The 21516-nt window shown below is 40.5% G+C and overlaps 1 protein-coding gene across 3 annotated transcripts in view; it reads left to right on the top strand.

Annotated features, from left to right (window-relative positions):
- Positions 1-21516, top strand: part of LOC126291563 (zinc finger protein 501-like) — a 405002-nt gene that overhangs the window by 338045 nt on the left and 45441 nt on the right. The window contains exon 8 of one of the 3 annotated variants that reach the window (XM_049985081.1): positions 10212-11924. The exons of the other annotated variants lie outside the window; for them this stretch is intronic. Coding sequence (XP_049841038.1) covers positions 10212-11118 — 907 coding nt within the window. The 3' untranslated portion in view covers positions 11119-11924. Of the gene's footprint in view, positions 1-10211; positions 11925-21516 lie in introns of those variants that run through there. 3 annotated transcript variants of the gene reach the window in all.

Below are 21516 nucleotides of genomic sequence, written 5' to 3'. Positions count from 1 at the left end.
GCAAGACAACGCAGCAGCATAGCGATACTTGGTTATACCCAAGTCGTGATTGGTTTTGTTGGCTGTGGTCTTAATGTAGGACATCAATGTCGCGACCCAAGCTCGCAATTGGCGCGTATTATTAACTACATCTTATTCCAAACTCTCTAATTGGGTTGTGTGAAGATCTAGCATTCCCTGAATGCTATTGACATTATCCTGTACCTGTTACAGCGTTTCATTAATACATTTAATATCTTCCGCGTCAGCGGTGCCAAAACCAGTTTTTAGGATACGGCCACCCATATCTAACCATCCTCTTTTCCTACAGACGTGCGGGATTAACCCTGCAGTTTGCCGCAACTGAGCTTGTAAGCGTGGAAAAGCTTATCGTAGTAGCTGATATTCTCCCTGTGTGTCATTAAACCCTAACTGATTAGCCACCATGGAATGAAGTTCATTAAATATATCGTCTAATTTACTGATTTCGTCTTCAACCGCCCAAATATTACAGTCTACCCTTAAGGTCCATTGATGTCCAGACATAATTACGTCCGCTTGTCGCGAGAACAAAACACCACTTGATATAGGACGTACCTTCAAGGCTTCAGCTAAGTTGCAACAGAAAAACAGAATAACTATGCTTCAGCGCAACCCATGACGCTGGAACTGCTGGGCTCACTAAAACGTCACGCCTTCTGAGAAACAAAAGAAAAACAACTCACATTAGCTCTTCCTTATTGCGCGTGGCCTAAGAGTATAGTAGCATGTGTGATCACTTCTACAATTAACTTGGTTCTCTTGTTTTGCTACTCCTTTCTTATTCTTTTTCTTAGATTCATCTTTCTCTCCACTAGAAGCTACTGCAAACAATGAAGGAAGTTCCTCAAAATTCCCCTTGAAAGGCCTATTTTGGCTCACATGCACAACAGTTGGACGAGCTGGAAGCTGTAATTTTACATTCACTGGCGATGTCATCTCGATCACCTGGAAAGGACCTTGATAGCGGGATACAAGGTTCTTCGTTTTTCCTTTTGGCACATACTGATTAGTCATCATCACTCATTGTCCTACATGATATTTGGGTAAAGCCACCTTTCTATTGTGAATTTTGTCGTGTCTCTCTAACGCTTTAGTGTTCATTTTCTTCACCTGCCGCCAGATTCTTTTCAACTTTGTATATAAATCCTTAACAGCCGAAATATTGGTTCCTGGTGGGGTCTTGAGAAATTCAAACGGAGATGGCATCTTCCGACCGAACGGTACTTCATACGGAGACAATACTGTACTTTCATGCACTTTTGAGTTATATGCCGCGGTTACAAACGCCAATAGGGTATCCCAATTGTTGTGTTGCGAATTTACATAATAACTTAACATCTTAGCTATTGTACAATGAACTCTATCGGTCCAACCATTAGCCTGCGGGTGTAACGCATTCATTCTCAATTCCTTTACATGCGTCCGCAGCTCGTGGTCGTGCGGAAGCGTTCTCGTTCCCGCGCCCGGGTTCCCGGGTTCGATTCCCGGCCGGGGCAGCGATTTTCTCTGCCTCGTGATGACTGGGTGTTGTGTGATGTCCTTAGGTTAGTTAGGTTCAAGTAGTTCTAAGTTCTAGGGGACTGATGACCATAGATGTTAAGTCCCATAGTGCTCAGACCCATTTTATTTGAACCTTTACATGCAACAACTTGCATATCTGTTTCATCAAATTGGACGTAAAGTTTGACCCTTGATCTGTAATTATAGTTTCAGGTGTTCCGAATTTCAATATCCATTTATGTACCATGGCGTGAGCCACTGTTTCAGCTCGCTGGTCCAGAATAGCTGTCATAGACACATAGCGCGAAAAATGATCTATTATTGTTAAAACATAGCGATTACCCGCTGGTGTTTCCACAAACGTTTTCAAGACGTCAAAGCCAAGTAATTGAAAAGTTCTATCCGCTTCCAGTAGTCGTTGCAACACAATTTTCTGATGACTCGATTCTGCCCATTGAGCACTCGGAGTGCAATTCTATACGTACTGATTGACATCTTGCCTACGCATTGACCACCAATAACTCTGTGTTACCCTCCTTTCCGTTGCTCTTCGACCTGAATGACCAGAAAACATTGAATAATTTGTTTGCCTTAAAATTTCGCTACGCCATTTTTCTGGTACAACTATGCGTGGACCGTTCTTAGTTTTACGGTACAATATTTCGTCTTCCACTACCAGCTGTCGCTGCGAGGTAAATCGTTGACAATCTGTGTCGGCGGTTTGTACCTCCTCCCATTCGTTCTCATTTATTCCTGTGCATTCCATGGTGCATACTTTACGACTCAGACCATCCGCGTTTCCTCGTGATTTACCTGGTCGATGAATCACTTCAAAATCGTACTCACTAAGACGCAAAGCCCACTTAGTTAATCTACTCATTGGGTCTTTAAGCCCCAACAAGCAGTTAAGTGCTGCATGGTCAGTAATCACCTTGAAACTTCGTCCATACAAATAACGCCGGAAATAGGTTATTCCGAAAATTAATGCTAATAACTCCTCACTCAGTTGTTGAGTAATTTTTTTCTGCATTGTTTAGCTGTCTGGAAGCATATGGGTGTTCCTGCCCATCTATTTCCTGAGATAATACAATACCCAAAGCAAAATTGCTACAGTCACAAGGTAATATAAACTGTTTACTAAAATCTAGATGTTAACAAATTTTTTAACATTTGAAAAGCCTCTTTGCATTCTCCTGTTGAGTGGAATTTTGCTCCCTTCTTCAACAACTGTGTGAGGGGCCTTGTAATTTTCGCAAATTTTGGAATACCTCTTGTAAAAATTGGAGAGACCTAAATAAAACTGCAACTCTTTTACTTTTGTAGGTGTCGGAAAATTCGTTACCGCCTCTTCAAGTTTTGTATCCATGCGGACACCCTCTTGTCCTATAATATGACCGAAATAACGGATTTCTTGCAACAAAAAATGACATTTTTCCATATGAAGAATTATCCGCGCTGCTTTCAGACGATCGAAAACTTCGCTCAAACGGCGCACATGTTCTTCCACGTCCTTTGAGAAAACAATTATGTTGTCCAAATATACCATACACTGATTAGGTTTCAGCTCTAGTAACACGCTATCTAGTAACCACTGGTACCCGCTTCGAAGATCCAAGGTCGTGAAGTACCGACACTGACCCAAATTATCCAGAGTTTCAGTGATATTGGGCATTGGGTATGCATCCGATAAAGTTTTTTGATACAGGAAACGATAATCACAACAAAAACTATATGCCTTGCCCCCATCAGGGGATTTTTAACCACTATTACGACAGGAGCGGACCAGCGACTACTACTGGTTTCTATTATCCCATCCCTAAGCTGTTGATTAATAAATTCTTCCATGACAAGCTGTAAACTTTTAGGAACACGATGTGGACGTTTATGCACTGGTGCTTCATTCCCAGTGGGAATGTAATGCTGAACTAACGGTGTGGCAGACAGTGGACCATGAGAATTAAATAACTCTTTCTATTCTGACAAAAGGTTCTCCATGATTTCTCTGTCTTGCCCTTGTAAATGTGCTACGTTACCCCTCAGTGCGGACCAGCTGACAGATTCCCCTGGCATTTTGTAATCTGCTGCCAAATCCTTATCCAGTTCATCTTCCCCTATTATCTCCAGATTCGCTATTACAGTACCCCATGCTAACTGCACCCCTTCAAGGTCAAAATATTCGATACTGACAGGCACAACCTTTTTTCCTTCTATCTTCCGCGCGTAGGACGAGCTACGGTGCATAAAACACTTCATTTTATCCAGCGGCTCATTCTCAGACAAAGGTTCAACGACACACAATGAATTTACTAGCACGCTAGCTCCAACATCTGCTCAGATTATTTTACCTGTACTCTTCGGTATAGTATCCCGCGAGTTAACGCTAAGGGACCTTGTATGCAATTTAGGTGGCCCACCCACCGTCTGGGCGGTTCCTTGCAACAGTAATGGTTTTTCGACCACAGAACCTAGGCGAAATTGTATTCCGTCCAGTTCTACTGTACGCCGTTCCAGGTTAACTTTTGGGTGATGCGCAACCAGGGAATCCAATCCGAGTATGACATCATAGCTGCTGCCAACAACTGGGAGAACTTCTACCTTGACCTGGAAGTTACTCATTTCCACTCTGAAATTTAACACCGCTGATCCGAGTGACTTCACCTGTCCCCCACCCACGCCACTTAACGCCCAGCGTGGTGGTATTAATTCTACTTTACCGAGTACATTTGTACTCGCCACGAATACCTAAGACCCAGTATCCAATAAAAATTTGTACGGTCTGCCCCTCACCAAGCTGGTCAGAAGAAAGTCTGCTACTGATTCTGCTCTAGCATTAATCCTTACTGGGGTTGTTGCATAGTGGACACATCACCCCCTGGCCCATTTAACTGAGAGGGGTGGGGCCCATCTTGCGGTTTACCTATCATCTCTCTGCCAGGACCCATTGCAGTTACGCTCCTGATGACTCCAACGTCTGCATTTCCTGCACTGCACTTCCTTGCAATTGAATCTAATGTGTCCTATCCAACCACATCTGAAACATTTTATTTCTGCATTAAACACTGCTTTCGTGTCTCGCGTCTTTGTTACTGCTTCAACTTCCTCTAACGCCACAGCGATTTCGACTGCCTCATTGAGAGTCTTAGGGAATTCCATCCTAATCTTGCGGGAGGTTTTGTGTTGTATTCCCCGCAAAAATGCGTCTAGTGCCCTCTGCTCAGCTTCCTGCAGAATGGCTTCATTAATCTTATCAGAATCCGTTAGCTCATAGGTATCAACATTAATTTTTCAAATTTGATCTACAAAAGCTTCTATTGATTCCTCATTTCTTTGATACATTCTATTCAATTGTTGCCGATAGTATCTAGACGTATTTTTGCTTCGATGCCTTTTCAGCAACCCTTTTTTGATTACTTCAAATGTCCAAACATCCCTTAATTCTTCATGGCATGTAATGTATGCTCTGGCATCCCCAGCTACTTTCAACTTAGCCCATGCCAAAGTGTTTCTACACCCCAATTTCCCAATTTAGTGGCCATCCTAAGGTTCTCAAACAAAATCATAACATGCTCCCCAGCTTTTTCTGAGAGACGGATGAGCAAAGACGCAGCGTTAGTGTCAAGAATTACTGAATTAACAGGAAACCGATCCTTGCTCACTTCTTTATACCGAGCAAGCTCTATCTCTAATTCTGACACTCGCTCAAGTAGCTGCTGAATAGCCACCTCAGCTGACATGGACTGGTCCATCACTACCAGCTATCAAATCAAGACTACAGTAAGCCCAGAGAGAAGAACAGGAGAGGAAGACTTACTGTGCTACAGGTTCAGACCAACCACCAAACGAAAAATTGGCACTTACTAGTCATGTTGCAGGAGTTGCTGATCCATTGTTGCCCTTCTCATGTGTCACATATCCTCGTCGATTACCAGCCACAATTTCCTCCAAATCCAGGGAGGAGACCACTACTGTCAGCAATTGTAACATGAGTGTGTGATGCGCAGGTTGCCAGACTGACACTACTTGTAATAGGATGACCGGAGCGGGTGACATGGTCGGGGTTGTAGGGTGCGGCTGGGTGGAAGAAGGTGGCTGTTTTTAGAAATATTCGTCTTTATTGTTGGTTCTCCCACTACATTTTCCCGTAGCTCAGCCCCACCGCTCATGTCGTGGTGGAGACGTGCAGATGCACGCAGCCCGGGGAACGTGATGCCATGCTCGGTCAGCGGCTGTACAGGCAGTAGGAAGTTAGCAACACGAGGCCCAGCCCAGCTGGCCTCCTGCAGACGCTGCATCTCGTGACGACGCCGGGAGTGCAGCAGCGGGCAACGCCCTCCGCCGGCTGGTCCTTAAGGACAGCATCACTCATGACGACGATGTAACAGTTACCGTACGCCCAATCGGTCGAACCGATGCCGACGCCCATATCTAATGCCCTTAAATAGTGCAGACCGGTGCTGAACCCGCCGGTTACACTGCGCCGTGTTTTTTTTAGAACCTTCTCAATGAGTTGGCTAACACAACCGTGCCACATGTGGCCCACACCTGCATCATTCTGCTAATGCTGCGTTCTGGCTGTTGATGGCTGCCATTCATGCACACACATATCGACACTTGATGCAAAACTGTGTCACCTACATAATGCGCGGGCCAGCCTTCGTCTACCGTCTGACGTGAGGCTGGCGCATCGCGCACTGAAACACACTAAATCACAGTTTCGCACCATAGTTCCTAAAAATAACCCCTTACCCTCTACAATATATAGAAATTGCTGACTGTATACTTACCTATTAGTAGTATACATTTTATTTCTTTGGAAAATTCTTTCCTTGTAAATATGACACCATATCCATCTTATTTTGGGCAAGGACCTGGTACAGCAGTGGTTTTTTTTTTTTTCAAATATTTTGACTGCCATCTTCAGTGTGAGTGGTAGGTTCCATAAAAACCAATTGCCACGCAATTTGGTACACATGCGAACCTTCAGATATGTTGATCACAGATTTTGATGGGTCTTAGATGTTTTGCAGAGGGCTCTGTCGTGAATACCTGGTTAGCGGCCTGTTATGCAGCAGTCCCTAGTTCATGGTGAAATAGATGTTGAAGTTTTGTGTGTATTTTCTATACCATTAACGTTACTCATCTTTTTATTAAGTGGTCATAGTGCAGCAGATAAAGTTTCTGGCTGTCAGGCTGGCGGTATGGGTTCTAATTTTGTGTTTTTTCAGTTTCGTTGTACAGAACGTGTGTCTCGTCCATATTACTCAATTTTCGCCGTAGAAATTTTATTAATAAATTGATCATGACAGCTGACTTTCTTGAAATGTTTATTTCGTTTATTACAGCATAGTTTGCAGAATCGTTTTATTCGCTACCTCTTACATTACTTGCTGTGCTACAACAGGATTTGGGATGGCGCCTGTCATAGAAGCAATCTAAACATAAATTTGTAGAACAGCACATACCTGTAATGAAAGCTGGTGCTGTGAAAGCACTCAGATTTCTTTGAAGCAATACTGGAAAACAGAGTTCACTTGAATTAAAAATGATTGTACTTTCTTCTATCAACTTCGATGACAACCACACATATTTGATCATTCCTGTGGTAGCTGAAGCACTAAATTGACGCAGAATAATCGGATGTATTTTTATGGAGTTTTCTCTCAAAGTGATTTTTCTATTAGTCTGGAGCATTTTGAATTTTTTTCGTAAAACTTTTAACCTGCTTAGAAAATAAACATCATGAGATTAGAAAAGTGTTGTACATTTGCGTGGAATGATTTTAAAGTAGAGAAGCTTTCTTTTTCTTTCGTCTACAAAGATTTGATAGTAAAGCATCTGATCAGTCTACTTTCCCCACGATGCAATAACGTTTCTTTTAAAGCTTTTCGTCCACGCTTTCGTGAACTCCATGATTTCGCGCGGGACACAATTGTATTTTTTAAATTTATGAACCATGAGCTTTTTGAAAAATTTGACCAAATATCTCAAATTGTTCTAGCATACACAAGAAAATGTACGGAAATATCTTTCGTGATGAAGTTACAGTACACTGTGCTAATCTTTTTTCAGGGGGGTTTCGCTCCTTGTTATGCAAGGGTTCTGTTGTATGTCAAAAAATCATGGCAGCCGTTTTGATCGGTATTAATTACATAATCGAGGTCAAAATTGGAGATCAGTACTTTCATCTGTATTTGGAATCCTTCCACAGCTACCAATACTCTGTCCCTTGTTGCGAATTCTTTGGAGCTATCTAAATATTAGGAATTTCAACCACAAATGGAATACATATTTGAACATACTATGCTGTAATCATTGATTTATTAATGTGCTAACTACGACGAAATTGACTATTTTTGAAATATTTTTCATGCCATATACTGTTTAGTGATGCTCTGTACAGTTACAGTTAAGGGGGGAAAAAGTACATGGACAGCGTCTGAATCCATCACATCATTCTGGATGCCACTAAACCTAGACATTGTGTCACGCTTGCTTGATCGAAATGATACTCTCACATGTGTAGGAGTTACGCAAAGTAACTTCAATATCCCATACCTTGGAAACTAGGGGCAGTCGTATGAAAAGGTGCTAGGCATGTGTTCAAGAGAGATCGCTCTATAACGTACCTTAAACTCATCAAAACGCGTAGTTAAGAATCTGATCGTCCTGTTGTCAGTAGAGAGACATTCATTATATACATGATATTTATTTAACACAGTGGTGTATTCCATATGTTACATTATGTGGTATTCTTGTACTTGTAAATGAATGGCTGGTCGCTGTTAATTGAAATGCAGAGGCAGAATAACAGTATATGTCATCGTTACTGTAGAGTTCATCTCCTTCGACAACTTCTTCTGTGCTGTAACCTGAAAATGTCTCTCTCAAATCTCAGGTTTCCAAGAAATGATGTAGACGAATTCTTCACTCATATTAGTATGTTGATCAAGTCAGTACAGTAGTCGAACATCTCATGCAGTGTCTTGTAACAAATTAGCTGTTTCATTACATGTCCTCAATACAGTTTCATCTGAGAGTAATTGACGTTAATTCTCGCCTGAATGACTGCTAACAGAATGACAGCAAAAATGGTGCAACTGTCCTCACGACTTCATTACGATTGTCACAGCAGTCCTCCCTCCATGACGTGCGCTATATCTGCAAGGAAGGCCCCGACGACATGGAATAAATCTTCGAGTCACCTGATAGCGTGAAGAATAATAAGAGTCATTCTGACTTCTAGATGTGCTGCATTCATTGAAACCCAGATACATGCACAGAAAGGAAACAAAAACGTTATGTTACCTGTGATGATTCTCCAATTGCAATTTAAACTGTAATAATAACTTAATTCTGAAAAATTTCGTAGATAATTTATTTCAGTTGCTAAATAATAAGAGTATTTTAGAATAGTTTGCCTTTCATAAAATAGTCTCAGAAAGGAACACACCTTCCTGTGACCAGAATAATGTCCAATGTTATATGAATCAAAGCGGCTGTTGGAATTGGTACAGCTAAATGTTTTATTAAAATTACGTGTGTACTACTTCTAATTGTATTCAAAAATGGTTGAAATGGCTCTGAGCACTATGGGACTCAACATCTTAGGTCATAAGTCCCCTAGAACTTAGAACTACTTAAACCTAACTAACCTAAGGACATCACACACACCCATGCCCGAGGCAGGATTCGAACCTGCGACCATAGCAGCCCCGCAGTTCCGGACTGCAGCGCCAGAACAGCACGGCCACAGCGGCTGGCTCTAATTGTATTGACAGAATTGTATGCCAACAATGAAACCTAGTTAATTTAAGTATTGGGAAATAATGTGTGAACAATTATATCAGTCAACCAGCAATTAAATGTCGCAATTAGGCTGTATGTGACACAAGTAATGGCTAATTATATTTTTTAAGCTATGAAGTGTTAATGTGAGGGGGGGTATTGTAGCTGTCGATTTCCTGTTAAAGACGCTACCTGTGTTAAATTTAACCCAAATCCTACTTGGACCTTCTTCTAACTACACATTGTCATATAAGTAGCACTTTTTTTCTTTTTCAAGCAGCTGCAAGATCTGCACAAGCTTTTGTAGTGCAACATGAATTCCATGTTCCATTACTCTGTAAAGTTTTTTATGAATTGCCTGTGACAAAGGTGGCATCGTTTATAGTAATCGAAGAAAAGTTGTTCATAAGTTTCAGTGACATTTGTTTTCTGGGTGGTAGGATGGCTAAGAAGATATTATTACATATCCCAAAATATCTGTGAATAACGAAAAGAGGAACTTAAATTAAGTGTCCTACACACACACACACACACACACACACACACACACACACACACACACACACCAGCATGGCTTGAGGAGTACAGCTGTAGATGTCGAAGTTCGGAATGTATGCACTTTGAGTTACATGGTCCCTATCATGTAACTTCTTACATATGTAGCAATGATGGCGGTTCGTGTTTTCTTGATGTTCTTTTTGTGGTAACATAGCTATTAGTGGATCTACATATATTTTACTTCTTCATAATAATCTCTCCCAAATTTACAAGCTTTTGGGACCTAAAATATTTGCATTCTGGGGATTTTTTGGCTCATTTGGCGCCCTAGCATATGTTAGTGTAATTTTCTCTTCCTTAGCTATGTTGTTGTAATATTTCTGAGACTTTTTTCCATTTTTCTCCAGTAATAACTTCGTTGGCGTGGAGTTCGACAACAGTACTGGAGACAGTGGCAGTTCTATTACCAAAGTTTCCATGGCCTCTGGAACAGGCAACAGGATACAAAACACCACCAGGCTGGAAGCGTTCTGTGGGAATAAAACGAGTACAAAGCATCTAGAGTACAGTAGTGACATCAGAAGTAAAATTTTGCATTCTTGCAATGTGTGTCATAAAACATTCACTACAAGTTTTGGTTTGAAAGTACATCTTCCTGTGCACACTGGTGAACGCCCCTACATCTGTGGCGTGTGCAACAAGACTTTCAAGTTAAGTGGTCATTTGAAACGACATTTACAGCTGCATACTGGTGAACGCCCCTACAGCTGTGCCGTTTGTAATAAGTCATTTGTAACAAATTCCGACCTGAAAAAGCATACAGAACTGCATACCGGCGAACGTCCATACAGCTGTAGTGTTTGTAACAAGACGTTCGCATCTAATAGCTACTTGGTAAAGCATGCTAATCGGCACACTGGTGAACGCCCCTATGGCTGTGGCGTGTGCAACAAGACATTTAAGCACAGTGATCATCTGAAGCGACATTCACAGCAGCACAGTGGCGAACGTCCCTACAGTTGTAGTGTTTGCAACAAGACATTCACACAAAGTGGAAGTCTGAAACAGCATTCGATGCTCCACACCGGTGAACGCCCCTACACTTGTGATGTATGTGGCAAGTCATTCAGGAAGCAGTCCGACCGAAAACAACATTCGAGGCTACACACTGGTGAACGTTTGTACAACTGTAGTATGTGTCCAAAGACATTTTCGCGACGCTGGAGTCTCAAGGAACACTTGCGGCTTCATGCTGTGAGAGATCATACAGTTGCAGCATTTGTCGAAACTAATACAAACTTAACTGCAGATTGAGGAAACACCTACTTCTTCATGAAAGTGAAAGCCCATCTACAGTTGCAATGCGTGTAAGAAGAGATTTGCAATCAGCTGCGGACTGGAGAAGCATACACTTCTTCACTCAGGAAAGGTCTCAAACTATAGTTGTCAGTGCAAATTACCGAATATTACTGTTGCTGTGACTTACGTCTTTAGAACTTTAAGAGCAGAAGCGGCTTTCCTGAGATCATGAAATCTTATGTCTGTGTTGACAATTGTGGCTGTTTGTGCTGTAACTGTCAAGTGTGGCTGGGGAGCTGCCTACATAGGCACATTTATGCTTGCATAATAATTGAAATGCAACACCAGTGTCGTCAAAATAATTATAAGTATTGATTCAAATGGCTCGGAGCACTATGGAACATAACATCTGAGGTCATCAGTCCCCTAGAACTTAGAACTACTTTAACCTAACTAACCTAAGGACATCACAAACATCCATACCTGAAGTAGGATTCGAACCTGAGACCATAGCAGTCGCATGGATACAGGCTGAAGTGCCTAGAGCCACTCGGCTACTGCGGCCGGCTAATTATAAGTATTAGATGAATTAAATGTGTTACGGGGATTGTTAAGGTGTTGCAGTAAATTGTTGGAATTATGAAAAAGCGTCGCAGAAACCTCAAATGTAATTATAATAAAATATATATCATATATAAATAACAGTCTTTAAGTGGGTTGATGTCAGGCGGCCAGTACAATGATACAGCAGGGATAGTGCATAGAAAGAATGACTCTCAACATGCATTTGTATATTACCCAGTTCCTGCAACTGCACTATTGTAACCATTATGAGACATTAAAGCTGGGAAAGTAATGCGTATTGGAATGTAAGATCTTTGAATTTTGAGTAGGTGCTGAATTCCATCTGTCCTAAAGTTAATGTATCCAATGGCTGCAAAACTCTTTATTTGTGTGAAATTTACTGCTTATATGTCACAGTAGTATTAAACTATTTTTGTTACCATGTCCCTGATAGTTGTTTAACTATACTCTGTCACTATTGTGGGTTTATGGATTCATATTATTAGGTTGTAAGCATGCAACAATTTCTGTAACATGACAGTGTGTTTGCATTGCTCATTGTGTTTATATTAAAATGCAAATAATTATTATAAAAATACATGTTTGCAGTGTTAATGACCATTCCATGGTTTGAAGTTGAGCGGTTATTTACATATGAATGTATCCAGAAATAAAGTAGCATAGTAGTAAGTGCAATGTATATAACATAAAGATCTCATGTGATTTTATTACTTTATATGGAGTGTAGACTGTAAGGGGGTATTGCCTCTCACTACCATTCAAGAACGAAAACCTGAGAAAAATATCAACCAAATTTATTATGGAATTTTTCTGACTATCATTTGTTCCACACTGTTTGCTAGACATTTGAAAGATTTTCATGCAGTATCTGTTCCATGGTTATAAAAGTTTTTATCCATTACACCAGGATAGAGTTAGCGCCCTTTATGGTAGTCAAAGCAATGTCTCCCATTTGTATCTGTGACTGGCGACTGCTGACAAGTAGGGCAGTAATGGAAAGAGTGTCATACCACATCCCAACATGTCAATGAGCTTCAACAATAAGATTGTCTGACTGTAACTTCATATTTTATGCAATAGATTACAGTTGCTCCTAACAGTTAAGCTGTACACCTGGTGGTTTCCTTAAGTTTCAGTTCATAAAACGTAACTATTGGTGGATGTGTTCCTCATTTATAATGTTTATTTCAGAGAATGTCTTATGCAGTGCATTTGTGGAGAGCTGCCAAGGCACTTTTGTGACCCATGTGTAAGACCACATAATTTTCCATTTTCATGATCACATTGTATCACATTACTAGTCAACCACAACATTATCGCAGCTGGGAGTAAGGGCGCTTTGGTCGGCTTTTCGTGAGTTTTTATTGTGATATTCGACAAGGAGATGCTCTACTACCTGAAAGTATATGCGCAAATGTCCTGAAAGCATTCACAGTCCTATGTGTATTCATTAGTCACCACTGCACGTTTTTTACTCTAACATCATTGCATGTTTCTGATAACTGCTGAGGGAAGCCAAGTGCAATGAAGTTGTGGTTGGCTAGTACATTGCCCAGCATTATCTCACTTTTCTGCTGCTCAGTCCCCTTTGGTATGGTGTACGATTCTCGTAGTAATGGCACTGGTGGTTTGGTTACACTTCACCACCAAGCAGAAAGAGTGTATGTCATCTGTAAGTATTTCATTTGCAAAAAGAAGTCTGCATATGTGAGGGACCTGAGGGAGACTTCACATGCATGCATGCGTGCTCTCCCCCCCCCCCCCCCAAAAACACACACACACACACACAGATGAACAGTTAGACATTTATGCCTCCTTGTGGTGCCTATCACAAAAATCCACAAATCTCAGTAGTTGGAAAGTGTTCATTCGATGGGCACTACTGAATGAACACACAGCTGTGACATTTGCAACCAGATTTTCACACAAACTACAAGGGGCAGCCAAAATGTAATGCCTCCCATTTTTTATTTCCTTAAATAAGACTTGTTAGTGAAAAAATTTGAATTTGGCACTATTCCGCGAAGCTTCTCCAATCCATTGCAATAGTAATTTTCTGCATCAACAGATGCCATTACTGCAAGCGCTTTCAAAATGGCTGTTATCGTTTTTTTTATCAGGCAGCATTCTGTGATAGAATTCTTGAATGCAGAAAGTGAAACAACCATTAGTATTCATGAATGACTGAAAAATGTGTGTGGCGATGCAACAGTGGATGTCAGACCACTTAGGTGATGAGATCATTATTGTATCAGAGATCATTACTGTATCAAACTTTAACGAGAAACACCATCGTCTGACAAAACACAGAGCAGTGGGCTGGTGTGACTGCAGTGACACTCCACAACATTCAGCGAGTCAACGACATAATTCGTGGTGACCGCCAGGCAACTGCAGGTGATTTTTCTCACATTATCTCCCTCAGTAAAGGTAGCACAATGACGATTATTTAAGGTCGAAAAAATCGATTTTCGGTTTTCATCATATTTCGATAGATTAAGGTTTTAAGTACTCTGCAAAGTATTTTGCTGAAATTTTTTTTTAGCATTTAAAGAGCATTTTTCGACCACGTGTGTTTATGTGCCACGCCCACTTTTCTGTGATCCTCTTTTCTGTATATATATTAGATCTTTATATGCCCTACATTGCACATTAGGGATTTTTTTTACTCCAGAGTGCGTTGGCTATTCTTGGAATGCAACGGTCGGTATTCTTTTGTTTCTCCTGTTTGTATACAACATGCTTTCAAACATGAGGTTAGTTTTGTTCAAGTGAGATTTCGAGTAATTGTTATACTTATATTTGCAGTGCCTGTTCACATGTGTTATGTTGTGTTTATTGAAGATGACGAAACGTAAAGGCATTTCCAAGAAACGACTATTTAGAGGAAACAAGTTTAGACAGCTTTCTGTACAAGAGGTTGTGTCGCCTGGCAATGGTGTTTGTAACTGTAATTCTTCAACAATTGCATCATCAAAGAGGCTCTCACCATTTCAAGAGAGTTACAACGAATTTATTGTGACAAGGGGTGCAGTATCATTATTATAAATTTGAGAGTATTATCAAATGTAATTTCTAAATTTATACAAAATATAGACAGCGTAGTGAGTCACAGAGTGTGAACATTGGTAAGAGTGCCAATAGGAGAAAAGCCTAGCAATTGCTTTGGATTTAATTTGCACTAAATGCTCAGCTGTGATTCCATTTATGAGTTCTTCAAAACCAGATGCAAGTGGCCCTTATGAAATCAATACTAGATTAGTTTATGCCTTACAATCCATTGGCAAGGGCCTGGCTGCAGGGAGAACATTTTGCTCAGTGATGAAATTACATCAACCATGAAATAAATTTGAAAAGCTGACTGAAATATTAGAGATAGCTGTATGTGAGGTCAGTGAGGAAAGCATCAGACTGGCTGCTAGGGAAGCAGTGGAAGAAAACGATCGATGTTCGGATATTGCAGTTGCAGTTGATGGAAGTTGGCAGAAAAGAGGACGTACTTCTCTGAGTGGAGTAGTGACTGCTATGAGTGTAGACACCAGTTAAGTGTTAGATGCGGAGATAGTGTCTAGAAATTGCAAATGCTGTAAAGTCAATGAACATAAAGAACACAACTGAGTGGCTAATTTTAGAGGAACAAATGGTGGTATGGAAGTTCATGGAGTACAACAAATATTTCATCGCTCCACAGAAACAAGAAGAGTATGGTACTCCAAATATTTGGTTGGTGGTGACAGTAAGTGGTGAACTCTAAGCCATATGGAGGTGCCATTATTAGCAAAATAGAATGTGTTGGCTACGTACAGAAACGTTTGGAAGCAAGGCTGTGAAAACTGTTGATATGAAAGGAAAAAAATAAGAAGATGGAAAATCGTTGACTGGACATCGTCGATTAACTAAAACTGAAATAGAAAACTTGCAGGTATACTATGGGCAGGCAATTAGGAGAAATAAAGAAAACCTGGAGGCAATGAACAGAGATGTTTGGGCCATATTTTCCATAAGACCTCAGCTGATAAGCCATGTCATGGATTATGTCCATCAGGAGAAAATTTGTGGCACAAATACAATAGGGCACAGGCAACTGGAGAATCTTATTCTCACCAGCATTCTCTTCCTACTGCAGATTTCCCCACCATGTTACAGTTCTGGGTGGAGATTTTAATTTGCCGGATATAGACTGGGAGACTCAAACATTCATATCGGGTGGCAGGGACAAAGAATCCAGTGAATTTTCTTAAGTGCTTTATCTGAAAACTATCCTGAGCAGTTAAACAGAAAACTGACTCATGGCGATAACATGTTAGACCATCTGGTGACAAATAGACCTGAACTATTTGAAACAGTTACCACAGAACAGGGAGTCAGCGATCATAAAGCGGTTACTGCATCGATGATTTCAGCCATAAATAGAAATATTAAAAAAGGTAGGAAGACTTTTCTGTTTAGCAAAACTGACAAAAAGCAGATTACAGAGTACCTGATGGCTCAACACAAAAGTTTTGTCTCAAGTACAGATAGTGTTGAGGATCAGTGGACAAAGTTCAAAGATATCGTACAATATGTGTTAGATGAGTATGTGCCAAGCAAGATCGTAAGAGATGGAAAAGAGCCACTGTGGTACAATAACCTAGTTAGAAAACTGCCGCGGAAGCAAAGGAAACTTCACAAACATAAATGTAGCCAAAGCCTCGCAGAAAAACAAAATTTACACAAAGTAAAATTTAGTGTGAGGAGGGCTATGCGAGAGGCATTGTATGAATTCGAAAGTAAAGTTCTATATACTGACTTGGCAGAAGATCCTAAGAAATTTTGGTCTTATGTCAAAGTGGTAGGTGGATCAGAACAAAATGTCCAAACACTCTGTGACAAAAATGGTACTGAAACAGAGGATGACAGACTAAAGGCCGAAATACTAAATGTCTTTTTCCAAAACTGTTTCACAGAGCAAGACTGCACTGTAGTTCCTTCTCTAGAGTGTTGCAGAGATGACAAAATGGTCGATATCGAAATAGATGACAGAGGGATAGAGAAACAATTAAAATCGCTCAAAAGAGGAAAGTATGCTGGACCTGATGGGATACCAGTTCGATTTTACACAGAGTATGCAAAGGAACTTGCCCCCTTCTTGCAGCTGTGTACCGTAGGTCCCTAGAAGAGCGTAGCGTTCCAAAGGAAATCTACTCTGTAGGAATCAGCATGGGTTTCGAAAAAGACGATCATGTGAAACCCAGGTCGCGCTATTCATCCACGAGACTCAGAGAGCCATAGACACGGGTTCCCAGGTGGATGCCGAGTTTCTTGTCTTCCGCAATGCGTTCGATACAGTTCCCCACAGTCGTTTAATGAAGAAAGTAAGAGCATATGGACTATCAGACCAATTCTGTGATTGGATTGAAGAGTTCCTAGATAACAGAACGCAGCATATCATTCCCAATGCAGAGAAGTCTTCCGAAGTAAGAGTGATGTTAGGTGTGCTGCAGGGGAGTGTCGTGGGACCGTTGCTATTCATAATATACATAAATGACCTTGTGGATGACACCGGAAGTTCACTGAGGCTTTTTGCAGATGATGCTGTGGTATGTAGAGAGGTTGTAACAATGGAAAATTGTACTGAAATGCAGGAGGAACTGCAGCGAATTGACGGATGGTGCAGGGAATGGCAATTGAATCTCAATGCAGACAAGTGTAATGTGCTGCGAATACATAGAAAGAAAGATCCCTTATCATTTAGTTACAATATAGCAGGTCAGAAACTGGAAGCAGTTAATGCCATAAATTATCTCGGAGTACACATTAGGAGTGATTTCAAATGTAATGATCATATAAAGTTGATCATCGGTAAAGCAGATACCTGACTAAGATTCATTGGAAGAATCCTAAGGAAATGCAATCTGAAAACAAAGAAGTAGGTTACAGTACGCGTGTTCGCCCGCTCCTTAAATACTGCTCAGCAGTGTGGGATCCTTACCAGATAGGGTTGATAGAAGAAATAGATAAGATCCAACGGAGAGCAGCGCGCTTCGTTACAGGATCATTTAGTAATCGCGAAAGTGTTACGGAGTTGATAGATAAACTCCAGTTTAAGACTCTGCAGGAGAGACGCTCAGTAGCTCGGTATGGACTTTTGTTGAAGAGTCAAGCAGTATATTGCTCCCTCCTACGTGTATCTCAGAAGAGACCATGAGGATAAAATCAGAGAGATTAGAGCCCACACAGAGGCATACCGACAATCCTTCCCTCCACGAACAATACGAGACTGGAATAGAAGGGAGAACTGATAGAGGTACTCAAGGTACCATTCGTTACAAACTGTCAGGTGGCTTGCGGAGTATGGATGTAGATGTAGATGAATGTTTCAACAGCATAATTTGGAACCGCCTTCCTAAAACTATAATTGTGGGTATGCATACAATGAAACTAGGAGTTCATGATGCTGTTATTACATTCAATTGTGGTAATATCGGAAAGTGTTCGGTACTGAAAATGCTGGAAATTAATCCTGATGAAAATATGATCACTGGGCTGCAATGTTGTGATAAAATGAGGATAACTGATGCAGACAGGTCTGCTTCTAATGTGGCCAAGAAAGCAAGACAAATATCCAGGAAGGTTAAAAGGTTAAAAAGAAGCTAGAAGACCTGCTAGAGGCCAAAGAAGGGCCATCATATGCAGCAGGACATTTTTAATGAACTCTAAGTAACAAAATATTTTTCTTTAAAGTCAATTTCTCACAAACTAAAATTTTCAGTACATATGCCGCATTATATCATAAACTATCATAGATAAATAAATAAAATTTTCAAAGAGTCTGCATAACATAAAATGCCACCTCTGGTACTACATTAATTATTATTCCCCCATTAGAAAGTTCACAAAAAACATTTTCTGCGGAAAAAACTTAATATATTTTGTCAATAACTTAAAAAAAGTATTTATTGAAAACTATAAAATGGGTAACGTAGATTTTAGTACAGACTCTATTAGCATCATGTAACATATAGTAAAAATATTAAGGTCCTGCATCAAATAGTTTTTTCCAGAAATGGGTCAAATGCTTGCCTAAATTAACATGGGTTAGATAAGCAGGGTGTAGTCCACTTAACAGCTGGGATACTCAAGGTTTGTGGAACTTGGATATACAATAATGTTAATCGACCAGAATAAAGAGGCAAGAAAAACAATTTGCTCTCAACCATTGCAGCTCTTCCGTTTGCTGGGAGAGAAATTCTGGCGAAAATTGTGACGGCATATGAAACATGAGTTCATTTTTTAAAAGCAGAATTAAAAAGGCAGTCAGTGAAATGGCACAACAAACTGGCCAAAGAAGAGAAAGCTCAAAACTGTAGAATCGTCAGGGAAAGGTGTGGCTTCGCTATTCTGGGATGCAAAGTGCGTGACTGCGGTTGATTTTTTTCAGGCAGGGATGCACAATAAATTCTGTCCCATTCGTCACAACCCTCAAACAGTTTAAAGCACTTCTTCAGCAAGATCGCTCGACAAAAGCTATGGCATATGTTCTTCTTTTGCGTGTAAATGAGTGACCACACATTAGTCGTTAAACCATTGAAGAGACTGTGAAAGTTGGAGGGGATGCCTTGCCTCATCCGCGGAAACCAGACAGTTACTAATTTTTCACGTATTGCACATTTAGAACACGAACACGAAGCGCCTAGAACCACTCAGCCACAACGGTCGGCAGATATTGAATTTATTTAGAGCAATGACACATAATCTGCAGAAAAGAATCTCACTTCGAGCGACAGCATTGACCCATAACAGGTGGTGAAGAATATTTGTTTTCAGTAGTCTCGTAGAGCAGACTGATGGAGGTACAGTTTTCAGCAGTGTCTGTCCCATGTGGCGTATATTGATTCTTATGTTGAGTACCATTGAATATTGCTTAGACTTCTGTTGGGAATGTCATCTGCTGCCAAATCACGACACTAGAAATTCCGCGGGTTATTATGGAGAGAACTGCATCAGACTGTGTTCAGAAAGTAGCGATTCTGACTTCATTTTACAACAGTATTGTAGCAAATGTCAGAAAAGAGTAAGTATAAAGAAAAACACATGGTTTGACTATTCTAAACTGACAATACAGCATAGCATCATCTTGGTTTCCTGCTGGATTATAGATTACATGCTGGAAAACACAGTGTCGGAAATTGGACTGGCGATTAATACTGTTCATGACTATTACGGCTTCTGTCGTGAAGTGTGTTATGTAATTGTGACTAATGACTGTGGTCCAATAGGTGGTGTCAACAAGGTTGTGGAAATACATGTGTCGCAGTTAACAACTGGAAAGTACGGGAAAGGTTGATTTCTCAAGAACGAATCTGAACAGGTTTGGGTATTTGGAGGCATAGAAAGACAATCAAGAAAATGTTTCTGTGTGAAAGTGTATTCCATGACTAAACAGACTTTAGTGTCTCTTATCAAGAATTTCATCTTGCTTCGCACCAAAGTCATTACAGATGGATGGAAATCGTTAAACACTTTCAAGGAAGAGGGATTTCACCACAAGCTTGTAAACCATTCTGTCGAATTCGTGTCTTCTGATGATCTCTGTGCACACACAGAACACTGAGCAGTTATGGAGATCCGTGAAATTATCCATAAAAAGAGAATTACGACTGGGAGACCGAGATGAACTGTACATTTTTCAGTGCATCTACCACGATTGGTGCTTACATGGTAAGAAGACTTTGCCAATTTTCTTAAGAGATATTGCTAAAGTTTACCTATGGAAAAAAAGGAATTCTACTGGCAGCACACACATCACATGCAGTTGTCCAAGATGAGATATCGATGAAGAGTAAATAAGTGAAGTTACATTTGATGTCGTCATTGGTCAATTTTCATGTATTCTTTTTGGAGTTGTGAACGCTATAACCGAAATCCACGTCGTTCATCTTTCGTCGTAGTAGTTCCGATCAGTGTAAACAAAATCGGTATCTTGCTCCATGACAGTAGTGCATTCGATGCATATATCGCTTGCAAGCGTTCTTGTACATAACGCTTCTCTTTATTGGGTTCACGAAATAGATACTGATATGACCTCACAATTGGCACATTGTATACGACGTTTGTCGCGTATTTCCTACGTCAATGACCAAAGCTCGCACCAAAGAGTTCTCTGAATACTATAAGACCGCTATAACAAAAGGAAAGCTAATTGTAATTTACACAGTTCACCCAGTTTTTCTTTCTTAGCTCTCCATGTTGGGATAACGACAGAAAGACAGATTCTATGCGATGGACATATTGGGTTGCTGTACATCGGTTTGGCGGCTGAATCTGCCGATGTTCTAGAGTGAAAAGTCCTAAATGGGATTCTTGACAGCTACCCGGAGTTTGTTGTGCTGCCAATTAAATTTTTCACTGCTGCTTAGTTGTGGATGTTGACCTTCAGTGCTAAGGACAACCACACTATTTGATAAGATTTCGTATGGTGAAAACTGTTATATTCTTCTTCTCATCAAATTTTTATCGGCTTTCCAGCACAGAAATGTTCTGGTTCTGGACTTGGTCGCCAACTCGAAGTGTTCTGCACGTTATTTCATGTGATATGCTTGTGAATAAATCTTTGGTCAGCATTAATTACTAATTATGACCCACTGTGCTTGAACTGCAAAGACAGAATAACTATGTGTGTCTTTTTTAATGTAGACTTCGTCTCTTTTGGCAACTTCTTCTTTGCTCGAAACCGACAAGGTCTCGAATAAATGATGTGGAGGAATTCTTCGATAATGTCAATGTACTGATCGATTCGTTACAATAGTCGAACACCTCATGCAATACTTTGTAACAAATGAGCCATTT

This window comes from Schistocerca gregaria, chromosome 9 (genome assembly GCF_023897955.1).
Source record: "Schistocerca gregaria isolate iqSchGreg1 chromosome 9, iqSchGreg1.2, whole genome shotgun sequence".
Lineage (NCBI taxonomy): Eukaryota > Metazoa > Arthropoda > Insecta > Orthoptera > Acrididae > Schistocerca > Schistocerca gregaria.
This window is presented reverse-complemented; position numbering and strand designations above follow the sequence as displayed.